General features: G+C 43.8%; 1 protein-coding gene across 2 annotated transcripts in view; it reads right to left on the bottom strand.

Moving 5' to 3' along the window:
- Positions 1 to 16,896, bottom strand: part of LOC308079361 (protein bicaudal D homolog 1-like) — a gene marked incomplete at its 5' end in the record, with an annotated part of 59,238 nt that overhangs the window by 35,115 nt on the left and 7,227 nt on the right. For both annotated transcript variants that reach the window (XM_080420813.1, XM_080420812.1), the window contains 2 exons: positions 923 to 1,075; positions 2,827 to 3,039. In XM_080420813.1, coding sequence (XP_080276939.1) covers positions 923 to 1,075; positions 2,827 to 3,039 — 366 coding nt within the window. The remainder of the gene's footprint in view (positions 1 to 922; positions 1,076 to 2,826; positions 3,040 to 16,896) is intronic.

Below are 16,896 nucleotides of genomic sequence, written 5' to 3'. Positions count from 1 at the left end.
AAAACTAAAACTAAAATGGCCCGGTTTTCAACATTCACTTCCAAATTGTCCCAGTTTTTTCACCACAGTCAAAATAACAAGATCTTGTTCTGAGTGCTTAGATGTATGTCATGTTCTGTTCTGTTCAAAGGTACAGTCACTGGGAAAAAAAGTCAAAGAAGTAGCAAAAATAGCAGATCCTTTGCCTTTATGAATCAATCAATATAGTTTTCTGGAAGATTGAACATGTATTCTATTGTCAGTTTGACCACTTGAAATAATCTTAAAATAACAAACAACAGAAAATAGCCTATCTAAAAGCTTACAACACGTCGCACTGCGACGTGTTGTAAGCTTGTAGATAGGCTATTTTCGGTTCATGGCATATTCCATAGAAGACATGCTGACTTCTGTGCAATCCAAATGACTGAAATCAGTCCTGGCGACTGAGAACTTGAATCAATGTAGACGTTAGGGATGCAAATTATCGATTAATTCATACATTGATAGTTGATAACATTATTGATCGATTAATCGATTAATTGATAAGCAGCTTTTTTAGGACCAAAAGGAAACTTCTTGTCCAAAACCGGAAAAGAGTGCAGAAACATAATTGCCTTGATGTATATAACATTAACGAGCATCAACGAGCATCAGCTGGACACAGGCACACACACCTCCCCTCTGCAGTGCTCTAGGAGTCTCTCATTTATCTCCAAAAGCCCTTGAATATGATGGAATATGATTAAGGTTACTGTGATTATGGTAAGCTCACATTTGATATCACACACACCAAACCTGTAACTTTCCAAAAAAGATAAAAAAATTAATTGAAAATCGATACATTTAATCGATTACATTCTTAGCGGCAATTAATCGTTTATAGATAATTTGTTAAGATCCCTAGTAGACATCGTTGTCCAAACGAACCACCACCCCCCACCTGGTTTTGCTTGAGCGTGGACACCAGCTTCTGCAGGGAGATGTTCTCCTCCTCCAGCTCCGTGTAGTCCTGCAGCAGCCTGGCCTCGCGGAACTTGTACTCCCTCACCTCCTCCCGCATGCGGCTTCTCTGCAGCTCCAGCATCTCGTTGCTCTGCACACATAGGCACGCCGGGGGAGGAGGAGATCGCATCGTTAAAGAGTGGAAAGCTTCGAACATGCAACACACACACGTGGAATCAAGCCAAATAGAATCTCACGGCTGAAAATGTAAAGATTATGTTTTAGGTATTATCGTTCTAAACCTTATGATGCCGCTGATCTACATGCACAGCCAACCAGTTGGAAGAAATCACAGATTGAGGCTTTAACTTTTTTTTGCTTTTATGACATTTCTGAGACCATTCATGTTTATGGAAGATGCTTCTGAACATGTATTCTATTACTAGTTTGACCACTACAAATACTCCAAAATAACCAATAGTCGAAAATATATCTACAAGCTCACAATACGTCGCAGCTCGACACGTTGTGAGCTTGTAGGCATGCTCAGTAATTTAGCTGGGGACCCCCTGGAACTCACTCAAGGACCTGGACCCCACGTTGAGAAACACTGGTCTGCAGGACCACTCATAGTATATATAACCTTGGTACTTTGACTGGTACAACAGGTTTAGTCTTTATGTTTTTTTACCTGGAGTTGAGTGAATGTAGAGGCAAGGCTGAAACCATTGAAGCCTGGGGCCTTTGGCTACGACCATGATGTGGCATGTTGCAAGCAAAACACGCTTTCACTATGTGAACTGTAAATAAGCTTTTTCATTAATTATTGGGGGTGAAAGAGGGCATCGTGCCTCACCTGGACTGTCCCACCACCTCAGTCAAGATGAACGTGACATACGTAAATTAAATTTAAATAATAATAGCCTTTCACAACACCAAAGTGCGTTGGACCAGTTCTCTAGTGATAATATTACAATACAAGCAGGATATTACTGCATGCACAATCAATGCATTTTTGTTGAGTATGACGTAAATGTAAAATGGCTGCCGTGGGATATGGTTCAGATCTGAGGCCGATTCTAACGCCTTTTAAATCCTGACCTAAGTACAGAAGGAGCGAGTGCATTCTCCGGCAGCGGCAACAGCCGCGGTAACTGCCGGTGGAGGAGCGGCAGCTCCCGGCAGTGACTGCCGGCGGTGGAGCGGCGGAGCAGCGGAACTGCCGCGGAAACTGCCGGTGGAGGAGCGGCAGCAGCGGAACTGCCGCGGAAACTGCCGGTGGAGGAGCGGCAGCAGCGGAACTGCCGGTGGAGGAGCGGCAGTCAACTTATTTTTTCCGCCGATAAAGTATAGTTTTGGACCATGACAGAGGCGCGCCGAATCAGCAGACCTTGAGGCCAAGGAGTCGCGCCCGAGCGCCTCCAGGCGCGAGTGCCCGCGACGACCGGCCGATGGTCTGCTATTCGACTAAGCGCCGTCCGAGTTATGTACCGATAGGCACAGAATCGTAAATAATATTGGTGGGGACTGCGTTACACAAACGCAGCACACTCCCAAAGCTGACGCCACCGGCAGCTCCAGCCGCCGCCGCCGCCGCCGCCGCCACCGGCAGCAGCCGCTGCCGGAAAATGCACTCGCTGTCCCTCCCTAAGTATTCAAAAATGTATGCTCAATTAAATTAATGTTGCCATATACTGTATATATAGCAACTATAGGTGTTCCCGGCTTGAAAGGTATAACAATGTATAGTAATAGGTGTTCCAGGTCTAAATAATAGAAGAAGGTCTTGGGTGTGGTTCCATCTTAAACCATGCACACTGTGACACTCCAGAGCGGGTGGCCCTAACCGCCCAAACTACCTCTGGTTTCACATTAAGGGAACATGGCGTCCAGCTGACCCACCTCTCGCAGCTCCTGCAGCAGGGTGCTGAGGTGCTCGTTGTCGGCCTGGGTGTTGGCCACGGTGGCCCTGTTATGTTTGAGCTCTGACTGTATCTCCAGCAGACGGCCCATGTAGTAGGCCTCCTTGGTGGCCGACTCCTGCAGCAAGGTCTCCTCGTTGGACTCCCCGTCCGCTGCCACCTTCCGCTGGGTGGAGTAGGCCTGGCCGAACGCCTGAGAGAGAGCGAGAGTGAGTGAGGAAGAAGAGACCAAGGAAGGAGGAGAGGAAAGAAAGGAGAGGGGGTTAAGTGAGTGTGAGTCATCTTGGCAGGAATGGGCGAGGCCCAATCATTCCATATGATTGTGACAATCAATAGTCACTATTTCCCCCCCTGCTGAAATTACCTCTGTCATTTCCCCCATTCTGCTAACAAACCCACAGGGGATTCAACAGTAGATCAAACACACGTCTCAGAGCCCCATTAGGCCTCCGCGACCTTGTCTTCAAACGCAAGGGCACGCCATTCCCTAGCCAACAATGCAGATATAGATTTTCAACCTTGTGGTGGTGTTAATAGAATGACCTGCAGTACCGCTGGCTGGTGGTTTCCCCTTCATTTTTAAAACACCAGTGACTAGTGCCTACAGCTTGGAAGTCACCTGCATTATTGGTGCAATGCAAGGTCTTATTCAAACCTAGCGTATCAGCAAATAAAACACAGAGGTGTAAGAAAGCAAGCTGTCCATAGTGGCTTTATTATTACGACTCATGAAAATGCACGACCGATAGAGAGAGCTGGAGAGCTGGAAATGTAGGGGAACGGGATAGCCATGGTAAGAGACAGAGAGAGAGAGAGAGAGAGAGAGAGAGAGAGATGGGGGCAGGGGAGAGAGGAGTGAAGGAAAAATCAATTGTCAGCTTATAGCTGAAGAGTGAAGTAAGAATATTATGGAGTTGAGAAATCGATTGGGAGCGCCACGCTGGGGTGAACTTGACGGGAACCTAACAGGTACAGTAGGGCGAAAGAGAGGAGGAAGTGTGTGTGAAACATTCTCCATCTCTTTGTTGTTCTAACCTGGTTCCAAGGAAAGCCAACTACAACATTTGGCTTCGACATGACTCTGAATCACCACGAAGTGATGGCAGTGTGTAAGCCAAAGCATAAGTTAAGTTGTGTAGCTCCCCGTGGGACTGCAGTGTAGGTACAGTTTAGTACAGGCATCTGGGGATTTAAATTCAAGTTCAGACCACCAGAATCTGTTTCTCAAGGCTTATGTCCCCTATAGGCTCCAGTTGAATTTTTTACACTGTAAACATGTTGCTGTGTGTTGTTTCATGACATAGACAGCAAATTGAATTACATTTTATGGCGTGACACCAAGGGGACGAGCTGTGTAGAAGACGGCTCTCACAAGTATAGTAATACAGAAAAGTTCTGGGACCTACTTTCTGAAGCTCGGAATAACGAGTTATTATATCACCTCCCTTTACGAAGAAAAGTTCGGACGTCGGACTCGGAACGAGTATGTATTGTGGTTTATACTTCGTAGTGTGCCGGTGTCATGCACCAAACATATTATACCACTACATGTTGATGGCACATTGCAACATGAGCTCCTTGTCTTGTTTACTGTACAGATATGTTGCTATTTACCTCGCCTGTGAAGTGACTTATTCATCTGCCAGCCCTTTCCGATAGAATTGTGTCACAGGGGTTTGTGCTGGGATATATTTATTGTTGCTGTGTGTCAAATGTGTCAAAGTAATGACTCCGATCAGAAGAGCTGTGGCCGTGACCAAGCTCATGTGCTCCTTACAGCACTGGTTCTCAAACATTCTTATGTCAAGGACAACCCATACTGATATGTATTTGGCCACGGACCCCTATCTGAATGTATTTTGTGCCAGGAACCCGTTAGAGAGAAGATGTAATAATTTTTCAAAAATGTTCCCGAAATAAAGGACCCCACTTTGAGAACCACTTCCTTACAGAATACTCCTCTGTATCTTTCTTTACAGCTGTGAGTCACAATGGTGATCAGTGTTGAAATCTCTCTTTAGTTCCCCCCCATCATTCTTTGTCATTTTGGTCTAATAATGGCGTGACTTCCAGGTGGATCGCAGATGTCATGATAATGATGTCATATTGATGATGTCACTATCATAATTGATGATGACGTCAGTCTTGGCCAAATATGGAGGTGATGGCGGAATGGTAGATCTGAGATTATGAATTCACCAAATGTGAAAAATATTCACACAATAAAATAATATTCACAGTTAAGGGGAAAATATTTGGGGATTGGGGATTCCAAATAACTTGGGGATTCCTTTGCAGCGTGCAAAGCCATACACACACACACACACACACACACACACACACACACACACACACACACACACACACACACACACACACACACACACACACACACACACACACACACACACACACACACACACACACACACACACACACACACACACACTCACAAGGTGAAAACAATACCAGTCACACTGTAATAAGCCTTAAGAGACAGGCTGAGGGGTGGTCAACCAAGACCCTTTCAGTGTGCAGTCACTGACAAACTAAGCCACTGAGAGGCTGATCAGAACCTAGCATACAGATTACATTTATTATGATAATTTTACGTTTTTGTTTTGACATACGTTTTGGCAACAGTGAGAGGTTTTATGTGCCTGGCACGTAGCTAAAAATACTGCACCTGTTTGCGGAGTGTTTTGTCCAAAAACAATGCCTCTATTTTTAGCAACGGGTGGCCCCCTGTGGAATTGGGCCACCTGACCCTGGCAGTGTTGCTGCCATGCTCTAGCTAGAACGCACTTTGTCAGGTTTAAGGTGAGCTTGGAGATGGAATTGAGTTCTGACCATGCACTATTTCTATTGTTTACCGAGGTAGAACTTTGAAATGGGCTTGATTCCTGTCCATGCACAGGTACTATTGTTTACTACGGTGGACGTTTGAAATGGAATTGACTTCTGGCCATTCGGTATTAGTTTACTATGGTACACTGTTGCAGCACACTATCTATACCATGCTCGGTTTCAGCACCATGGACAGCTCCTGAGCAGACCATCGCGTGTGTTCACATTGGCTTGTTAACCACAAGTAAGACGCGCGAACGCGGTAAGCGAACGCAAAAAAAGAAAAAGAAGAATGAAAAAAAATATTTAAAAAAAAGTAACCAATACATTTTTTTTTTTTTTTTTTTTTTAAATCTGCGTTAAAAGGAGCATCTTAGAAAATACAAATTCACAAAAAAAAAACTTGGAATGTTTTTGAACAATTCAACAAAGTGTTTGAAGTGCCTGTTTCACCCACTTCCGGGGGGCGGAGCCAAAATCCGAGCCCGATGTATTTGTTCGTAGACCCCCACTTAGGGGGGGTAGAAAAAGTTTGGGAGCGATTCGGGCACTTTTCATTTAACATGGGGTTTCAATGGGGAGTTTTTAGGAGCCTTCTCCGGGGCGTGGCTTCCGGGGGAAGGGGCGGGCTTAAACGCAACCTTGACAGGTGTGTTCAGTTTTCAAAGACCTTTCATTTGATGTATGGTACGTCTAAATTGGACATTTACTTATCTCAGAGGAGCTGCACACAGGCAGTGCACACAGGCAGTGCACACAGAGACACAACCCAAGCAGGGTTACATAGTAAGCTCCACTTGGTCGGAGGCGCGGCTTCGCCGCGCCTCCTCCCGCGTTCGCAATGATACATAGTTCATCACTAGCTGTGATTAATGGTTAATGAGAAAATATGGACGGAATTATTCGGAGTGCTGAAATCAAAGACAGAGAGAGAGAAGAGAAAGGCAGTGAGAGTTTCAGTGACAGAGTATTTGACTAAAGCATAACCCAGACAACTACTGTAATACAACATTTCAAAAATAAAGGCCTTCTTGCCTTGAGTGACTCGGCGCTACTGTTGGGAGGCTGTTAAGAGGAAGCAGAGGAGAGAGATAAAGACTCATTTCTTGCCACCGAGAAATACAGCCACTCAAAGCTCTGACAATCAGAACCGGGTCAAATTACTTTCTGAGATGGATTCAAATTAAATTTCTGGGACGGATTGATCTTGTCTGGCACCATAAAATAAACCAAACCCAAGTAGCACAAATCCTGCTCCTTCTGTGATTAGAAGAATGACTTGACAAGATTTTCAGGTAGATTGTCTAAATAGCACAGCTGGAGTGTAATAGCTACAACCTGTCCTGGACACTACCTGTTTCGCCTACATCTCAGAAAATAGATTCCTAGGGTGCCTGGTGGCTCAGCCAATAAGTGCACAGACCGTAACTACACTCTCCGGTTGGAAACAAAGCCTAAAAATGGCACAAATAAATATATATTTTTATTTTTATTGAATAATGTGGATCTCAGGATCCACATGGGAACGGCGTGGCTCCATTGTGGATCTCAGATTTCAAGTGGCCAGCCTGTGACATCAGCCATCTATGTCTATCTGACATACTGTATCGACTCCAAATTCAGGCAAGGTTTCTGCCCAAACTGAGCCACATTGACTTCCAATATAGAATTTAAGTTAAATATTTAAAGAAACATAAAGATGAAGATGAAGATATAAAGATTTGTAGAGGTACTAATAATTTGGCACTGATTGGTCCAGCAGTTTGGGAGATTAGCTCTGGACAAAACAGACACAAACATAGACGACTCTCTTATAGACTCCTAGCCTCCTGCAGTGCGACGCTGTTAAAACAAAGATCAACAACTACTGTATGGAAATATCGATTTGCTTTTATTTGAACGAAGGGTTTTCAAATACCATTCATGTGCTGTTTCATTATCCCAGCCCCCTAACCCATCCCAAACCATTCAAAATACACGTTGTGTCTGACTAAGTAAAGAAATGGCTTTTGGCTTGAGATTCAAGCTTTTCACAGGATGGAGGGCGGCACAGCGCTGGAGAGCGCTCCAACAAACTGGCCGTGTTCACGTGTGGCAAACTGGCAGGGTAGAGCAGTGGTTCTCAAACCTTTTCATGTCAAGGACACCAAATTAATTATGTATTTAGCCATAGATCCCCATTTGGAGAAAAAAAAGATTGTACCAGAGAGGGACCCACAAAAAGTGTGTTGTTAAAATGTTTAAAAAATGTTCTTAATGTTTCAACATTTTTTGAAAATAGCAGATCTACAAAAACAGTAGCAGATTTAAAAAAAAAACATCTAAAAAAGGACGGCTGTGACGTACAAATCTGCTGTCTGCCTCTGTTGTCACACTGGGAACGAACGGCCGTGTCCCACTTATCTTTCTAGAGAGAGAGAGGGAGAGAGAGAGAGAGAGAGAGGCATAGGGCGAGAGACAGAGATGGGGCAGAACATTAGGCTAATAACATTGCCAGTGATAAAGAGCAGAGAGAAGCCCTGCCCTGCGGTGATAAGCATGCAGACAAGAAGGAGTCTATCACACCGGTCCAGTCTCACAGGACCAGTGGTGGAAGAAGTACTCCGATCTTTGTTTACTAAAGTAAAAGTAGCAAGACCACAATATAAAGAAATACTCTGTTGCAAGTAAAAGGCCCGTACTCAAACTTTTACTTGGGTAAAAGTACAATAAAAGTTTAAAAAGAGAGAAAAGGCCAGCTTCATTCAATGTTTCGTAAACCTCTCTCTCTCTCTCTCTCTCTCTCTCTCTCTCTCTCTCTCTCTCTCTCTCTCTCTCTCTCTCTCTCTCTCTCTCTCTCTCTCTCTGCCCTTTCTCTTCTCCATTCTCTCTCATCATGTCTTGCCTGTGTATACAGACAAGGAGCTCGTCTGCATACTAATGCATCCATACGCACGATTCCCCCATAAAACTGTCCCTGTGTGAGAGATGCAACGACCACACAGAGTTGATTTATCCATTTGTAACTCTGAGAGTGTGCAGATGTAACCAAATGGACCCTGACTCTCTCTAAATTAACAGGAAGGGCAAATAAAAAGCTACCGTTCTAAAATGAGTTGAATGCTGCGTGAAAATAACTCCTTTTAACCACTTAACCCCTCAGTCTATACCATGGGTTTTCAACAGGGGGACCCCTAAGGGGGTCCTCAGAGTTACTACATTAAATATTTTTGTGATAGGAAATTTTGTTTTAGTTTTCACATTAAAGCTGCACTATGTAACTTTCCTCTTCTACCCCGGATTTGAACTTGGTTTCCTGCGCCAGTGCTGAAACTTTTACCATTGAACTAATAGAGTCTGCCTGCTTGCTCAGGGGATAAATTGAATCTTGACCATCGGGGAAAGTTTCGTGTCATATCCTGTGTCAAGGTGAGACGTGAGCTTTGACACTATCTAAATGTCTCAATAGGAAGCGCAAGGTGACAAAATACAACAAACCCAATTGTTTAATTGTATTAACACTAGAGGTCCGGGCGCCCTACGGGCGCCAGGCCCGCTAGCCGCGCAGGGGGCTCTAGCGAGGGCTGGCTTATTTTGGGGTACCAAAATCGTGGGATAAAAATTGTGTTGTTATTGACATGTGATATATGTTGTTGTTGTGTTTAGTGCGAAACAATGAGATGGGAAAATGATGGCTTTTCATCTCTCCAATGTAATATAGGATACTCTACCATACAGATTGGACAACATTACATTTTATTCATTAATTTTTTTTTACATAGTTCTGCTTTAACTACTTGAACCCTTGCATCCCTATTCTATGGATGTAAACTGTGCCTTAGCCAAACGATAGAGCACACATTATGCCACTCTCTAGTCTAGACAGTGTTATATCCCTATTTATATTAACATATTTTTTTATTTAGGATAAATCCATCTGGATTAATCCTAAATTAGTTAAGTGTCAGATGGGTGGGCTGCGAACGCTTTCGAGACTTTCAAGTGGGCCCTGACCTAGAAAAGGTTGGGATCCACTGAGTTAGATCAATAAGAATGATATGCAAGGTATTACTGGCAGGTAGTTGGCCTGTAGAGTCAGTGGCAACGAGTGTGTGTGTGTGTGTGTGTGTGTGTGTGTGTGTGTGTGTGTGTGTGTGTGTGTGTGTGTGTGTGTGTGTGTGTGTGTGTGTGTGTGTGTGTGTGTGTGTGTGTGTGTGTGTGTGTGTGTGTGTGTGTGTGTGTGTGTGTGTGTGTGTGGCGCGTGTGTGGTGCCCTACTGGGTGACCGGAAGCATAAGTACTGCCAGCATGAGTCAGAATCAAGGTCAGTTCCGTTCGCCAGTAATTATACTGTACAGTCTGCAGGAACACACACACACACACACACACATGCACGCACACATGCACGCACGCACGCACGCACACACACACACACACACACACACACACACACACACGCACACACACACACACACACACACACACACACACACACACACACACACACACACACACACACACATACACACTAGACCTTTCTTTTTGCCTCTGCCCTTGGTTGAGTTACTTTTCTTTTTTCTTTCTCTTCTGCGCTGCAACTGTGTCAGTTATTTTTTTACTTATTTTGTTTCATGCATCCTAATGTCATCGTAGAATTGTGTTTCCTTTGCTTGATGTTCTGTGCAAAGCACATTGAATTGCCTTGTTCAAATGTGCTATATCCTATATTAATATCGCCTGGTGGGTGGACTTCCTGTTCTGTCCGTTCGCCTTCCTCTACCACACCAGCCGTAAATTTGCCTCCACACTATGCACAAATAATAATGCATGCCATGTGACATCTACTAAATTACATTTCATGCTTGCAAATTTCATATTTACCGTACACTGTGTATTTCTACATTATTGCGCAATAATAGTCTTATATTGCTACATTATTTCGCAATAGGTTTCGCAAGTAGGAGCACTTATTAGTGCTCCTACGCGATATACGTCACATTTTCCAACTTGCACAGCGCATGCGTGGACACGCATAAGACGACAGCCGTTGCCTCAGAGATCTCCATATATGCCCATATCAGTCGGATCGGCGGTGCAACGTAGGTGTGAGGGCCACATAGCGGCCCGAACCTCTGGTACAAACAAAACTGCCTTGCCTTGCCTTGCCTTGCCTTGCCTAGGGCTAGGAGATAAAATGTGTATTCTTCTTATTTAATGCCTGTCTCTGTATTCATGCTGGTGTCTATTATCCCTGTGAACAGCTCAAAGACACATAGATCAATAATGGATCAGGCATGAGAGAGAGAGAGAGAGAGAGAGAGAGAGAGAGAGAGAGAGAGAGAGAGAGAGAGAGAGAGAGAGAGAGAGAGAGAGAGAGAGAGAGAGAGAGAGAGAGAGAGAGAGAGAGAGAGAGAGAAGAAGGCAGTGCAGTATCCCCTTTTATCTGAGATGAGAGTGAAGCAGTGAAAACTAGAAAAAGTGCTCCTCGGAGCACAGGTCTCCGCCAGGTCAGGTACGTTATTGTGGCCTCCTGGTGGCGCTATAATAGGCCAATGTGAAAAGGGTGCCATTTGTTCAAGGGCTTTTCACTGCAATCGGACACTGCATTCATGATTTGAGGCATTTTGTTCCAAAAATATGTTTGCAGAATTAGACCTGCTGGTGGCGCTATAACAGGCCAATGTGAAAAGGGTGGCATTTCTTCGTCGGCCTAATAGAAATGTGCGTGTGAAATTTCACGGAAATCGCAAGCTGTGTTCATGATTTGAGGCATTTTGTTCAAAACGGAACAATCCTGCAATCTTAGGCAATCAGGATGGAATATGGGAAATTGGATAAATCCGTGTTGATCACATGACTATAGAGATACTGTGTACCGATTTGTGTGATGTTTGGACAAAATCTGTAGGAGTAGTATCAATAAATGTGTTTTGCACATATCGGCTTCCTGGTGGCGCTATAAACGGCCAATCTGAAAAATTTGAGTTGGCATCCAGGGAGTGTGCATGCACAGTTTCGCAGCGGCCGGGCCAACGGTGCCAGAGATTAGCTGCTAACGGACGGACAGGACGGACACACGGACGGACACACGGACGGACGGACGGACGGACGGACGGACAGGGGGTAAAACATACTCTCTCGCCATGCCTTTCGGCCTGGCGGAGACAACAAAGAGAGAGTGACAGAGATGGAAAAAGGAGCAGAGAGAAATAAATGACAGACCCTCAAGGGTCCATTTTGGTTCCAACTAAAAATATTGTTGCTAATAATAAATAACGTATCAACAGAAAGCAATAAATAAATAGATGAATTGTCCTAAAGGGGAACCACACTCTCACTCTCCCATGTTATGTTTTGGTTTCCCCGTAGCCTCTGCTCTGTGAGTTGCGTTGTTTTTGAGTGAGTGCATGAGAGGAACACACTGGCATTGGAATAACAGTGTCGGTCTGCTAGCTGGGTGAATGACAGGCTTCTTGTCATATCCAGTAATGGATTGTGTTATTGGGGGAAGGCATTGACCTCCAGTATTCCTTTCAGAGGCATACAGCCCTCTTGCTCCCATTAGATTGTTTTCAAAACAGGGATAAGTGAGAGAGTAGGGAGACACGAGAGAGAGAGAGAGAGAGAGAGAGAGAGAGAGAGAGAGAGAGAGAGAGAGAGAGAGAGGGGGGGGGGAGGAGGGGGGAGGAGGAACGTTAATTGATGGGGTAGGATGAGAAGGGAAAAGAGAAGCATGGTGGAGAAAGGGGGGCCAATAGGGAGAAAGGGGCGGATGGAAGAGAGACAGACAGACAGACAGACAGACAGACAGACAGACAGACAGACAGACAGACAGATAGACAGACAGACAGACAGACAGACAGACAGACAGACAGACAGACAGACAGACAGACAGACAGACAGACAGAGAGGTGGGGCAGAGTAATCACATTTAATCACACTTAATAGTAGCACCACTCCCTTGGCACGGTTCCTTTGTGCTCCTCTCATCCCCTCTCTCCATCTCTCCATTTTTCACCGCTCTACTCTGCTGTCTTCCCTTCCTTAACCACTTAAACCCCAGCATCCGTATTGTATTTGATTTACAGTGGTATTTACAGTAACAATTATTTACGTTTACATTTGCAAAGGTGAATTGTGTCCCCTGTGATAGGAACACTGTAAAATCATCTTTATCTATCCACTTATAATGTAACTCTGAAATGTAACCAAATGGTCCTGTAGACCTGTACGGTTACGTTTGGTTAAATTATTTGTACACTCACTTAAATTAACAGTCAGGATTTTACAGTACACTGGCCCCAGCATCCAGTTATGATGGAAACCACTGACATTTGTCTGCAAGGTTTTGCCATTAGATTGTTTAATTTATGGGACGCACTGAACCTTTAACTCCCTATGAATCATGTTTCAGTAAGCTTTGTTTTGGTGGTGAAAATGTTAGATGCAAGTCCTGGGTCCCGTGGTTCATGTGGGGTATAAACATGACCTCATACTTATTGAATAATTCACCATGTCTTCTCCTCTGCGAGGGGACGTGCAGTATCCGTGCGTGCGTGCGTGCGTGCGTGCGTGCGTGCGTGCGTGCGTGCGTGCGTGCGTGCGTGCGTGCGTGCGTGCGTGCGTGCGTGCGTGCGTGCGTGCGTGCGTGCGTGCGTGCGTGCGCTTGCGTGTGTGTGTGTGTGTGTGCGCGTGGACGCATAGATACACGGACTGACATGCATCTTCCAGACATCCAGTCCGCCCTTAAGTGCTTGTGAACATGTGGGTCTGTCAGCTTCATAATTCAAGCTGCAGGATAGCCTACAGTAACCATTAACCTGCTGTTCAGGAAGAGAAACAACAGAGGAAAACCGTGTGTCTGTCTGTCTGTCTGTCTGTCTGTCTGTCTGTCTGTCTGTCTGTCTGTCTTTGCACAGCTAATCTGAAGGCCCTGACACATTAAAAGCGTTGGACGCCCGCAAATTCAAACGCACCCCTTGTTTAAAATCTGTAAAGTTGCACTTTATATTGTATAAATGTTATTTGCCCCCCCAGCTCCCTTGTGTCCTGTCCTGACAGATGCAACCACGACTTACACAGCCTTGGCTAGGCAACGCAGCCTGGCCATACACTACACGGAAAGCCCTTTTCTAGTAGGATATAGGATCAATTAAAATTAATATTAGGCATGTAATAATTGATCGTAAATCGATTCAAATCGATTCAAAGACTGTATTGAAAATAGGATAAGAGAAAACACAGTATTGTAAAAAAAAAAAAAAAAAAAAAAAGAGAAGAAAATACTGGATTTGTGTAAGAGAAAAAAAAGGACGTTTGTCTGGAAAATAAATTTGTGTTTAAAAAAACTTGGAAAATGGTATCGTGAACCTAGTATCGTGATTCAAATCGTATCGTGAGTTGAGTGAATCGTTACATGCCTAATATATATATACAACAAAATATCAAGACATTGACATAAGCTCTAGTCTAGTCTACTGCATGCTGGACTTCAGGTCAGTGTCCGGGTGACAACAAGTCAGTGAGGCAGACATCCCATTGGCTCTCAGGGTGTGACATCATCAACAATGGAGTAACGGGGCATCTCTGGGGCAGGTCCCATTGCGACGTTCTGTTTATAGCCTCAACAGCCCCGCTAATGCACACGCTGCATTTTTCATCACCGCCCTCCTCGTCACGCCTACTGCTCCCACCATGCCCCCCACCCCACTCACACACACACACACACACACACACACACACACGTTTGTATTGCTATATTTGTGAGGACATCAACATTTTAAGATGGCGGAAGATTGCAGCAACAACATTGCGCAACTAAGTATAAATCAACTCTAACCCCGACCCCTAAATCTAACCTCTAAATCCTAACCCCAACCCCATCCTGAATCTTTTCCAAATTGTAAGCCTTACTCCCCAAAACATAAAAAAAAGAATAGAGTCTGTCTGCACACTGGTGAAGTTGCAAAAAGCTCCGCTTGGTATTTTATTGCTCGTCAATGTTTCGGCCTGTTCAGACCTTCATCAGGACATATATGCATACATTACTCCCCAAAACAACCATTTATCTTATGAGCACCAGGGAAATGGTCTTCACAATGTCTACCTCTCAAATTCTACTATACTTGTGGGGACGTTTGGTACTACTCACAAGTATACGCGGGCACACTGAGTGGGGATCTGAGCCTGACTGGAGCCAACTGAAAATGCACGATGGTAAAAAGCACTTTGCATTAAAGCTCCTTATTGCATTTGTTATGAATCAGATTAAGTTACGAGGAGATCCTATTACAGTATATCTCTTTATTTATTTTATTTTATTCCCCTGTGGCATCATGAGAGTTAAATTACAAAGTGGCAAAGTATACAATGAGTTATTTACACTGGATATGAAAATTTTACGTCATGATTATTGTGACCAAAATATTTGCGATTAATGGAATTATCGCGATAATCATTATTGCTTAAAACACTTAAAATGGTACTTTTGTTAACCACTTGCACCCCAGCATCCATATTCTGGGGGGAACATTAGCCAAAAATAGCTGATGTACAAGCTAACAACGCGTCGTGTTGCTATTTTTGCCAAAGAGACTTGGTTTGAAGGGAAAAAGCAGTAAAAATACAGAGCCAACTCTAATATTAATATCTATAATAAATAATAATATCTGCGATATGATTATTGTGAGCGTTTTTTTTTATCACGATAAACGATTAAAACGATCATCATCCCATCCCTATTTTCCACATTTAAGGCACTATTGATGCTAAAAACAAACCACGGAAAATAGAGATTCAGCTGGATGTGTGGATCAATATATGATGGACTCCTGTAGGGCCAGCTAATTAGCAGTAAGCTGTTAGCTAGCTCTTTAAAGGCCAGTGAGGAACCAGTCTGCAGCTACCACCTGCTGCTATTCCATTAGTCATTAGATGAAACCTGCCGGTCCATGATATCCTATTAGCTAATGCACATGACATCACAAACATGATGTGCTAAAAATGGTGTCTACTTCCCTAAGATGAAATGCAGCATTTGGAAGCGGCTTGTTTTGGGCTACATTTAAGCTACAACAGGAAAGATTGACAATTGGAGAGCTTTAATTTCATTTTTCCATGAGCAGAGAAAGAAAGAGTAAGCTGCAATGAGAGGTAGACTGACAAACAGTCACATACACTCAGTCCAAGAAAGACTAATTCGATTGCAGGTGGAACAGGTGAGGGGTAAATTAAGACTAATGATAGTGGAGCATATATTTTACAGACTTGACAAGAAACACTTAAAGAATCATACCAGCTTTTTTGACTGACTGACTGATGTGATTCCTTTGTCTCCTTTGTGTTTTTCCGTTATTGCGATATATTGGACTAATATAATTTACAAAAGTGATGGGTCGCACTCAAGAAAAGAAGAGAAAACCTACTGACAAGAACAACCTTTTACTGTTCAACAGCCACCACACAACACCATTAAAACGAAGTCTACCAGTGAGTCAACTATACAGATTAAAACGCATTTGCAGTTCGGAAGAAAAGTATACCTCTCAGAGTGATAACATGTTAAACAGATTTAGAGGAAAGATTTATTCACCAAGAGAAATTAAACCAAAAAACCCTATTCTGTCAATGATGTGCTCACATTCAATCCTCTCAGTTCTGCCATTAAAGATACTGTTTTGAAACATAGTGTCACATACTGTCATCAGATAAAGCACTTAATAAAAATGTTCAGCACCCTCCGCTGTTCACTTTTAAGAGGGCTACCAGTCTGAGAGACTGCTTAGTGAAGGCTGACTCATAAACAAATAGACCAAAACCAGTAATCTCAGGCAGTTTCCCCTGTAGGTCATGAGCCTCTTTGCGCCAACATGGTGAAGACAAATGCATTCCACGATTTACATACAGACAAAGAGTATAACATCAAATCTTTAATAACCTGTAACACGACTCATGTAATTTATCTTCTGTATTGCCCATGTAATAAATACTATATTGGCCAAACATTCCGCAAGCTGATGGTCAGGCTTAAACAGTGAAGTAAGGGCAGGCTTAATGAAGTAACATTAAACAGGCCGATGTCACATCGTCCGTGGCGCGTCACTTTTGTGAGCATGGCCACAAAATTGAAGAAGTGTGTTGGCATTGAAAAGGTATGGCTCAACCGCAGAGGTGGCAACTATAAAAAAAAAAATACTCCTACAAAGGGAATGCTCTTGGATACAGCG

This window comes from Gymnoscopelus braueri (genome assembly GCF_963280865.1).
Source record: "Gymnoscopelus braueri genome assembly, chromosome: 23".
NCBI lineage: Eukaryota > Metazoa > Chordata > Actinopteri > Myctophiformes > Myctophidae > Gymnoscopelus > Gymnoscopelus braueri.
Note: the sequence above shows the minus strand (reverse complement) of the source record. Positions and strands in the feature narration are given on the sequence as shown.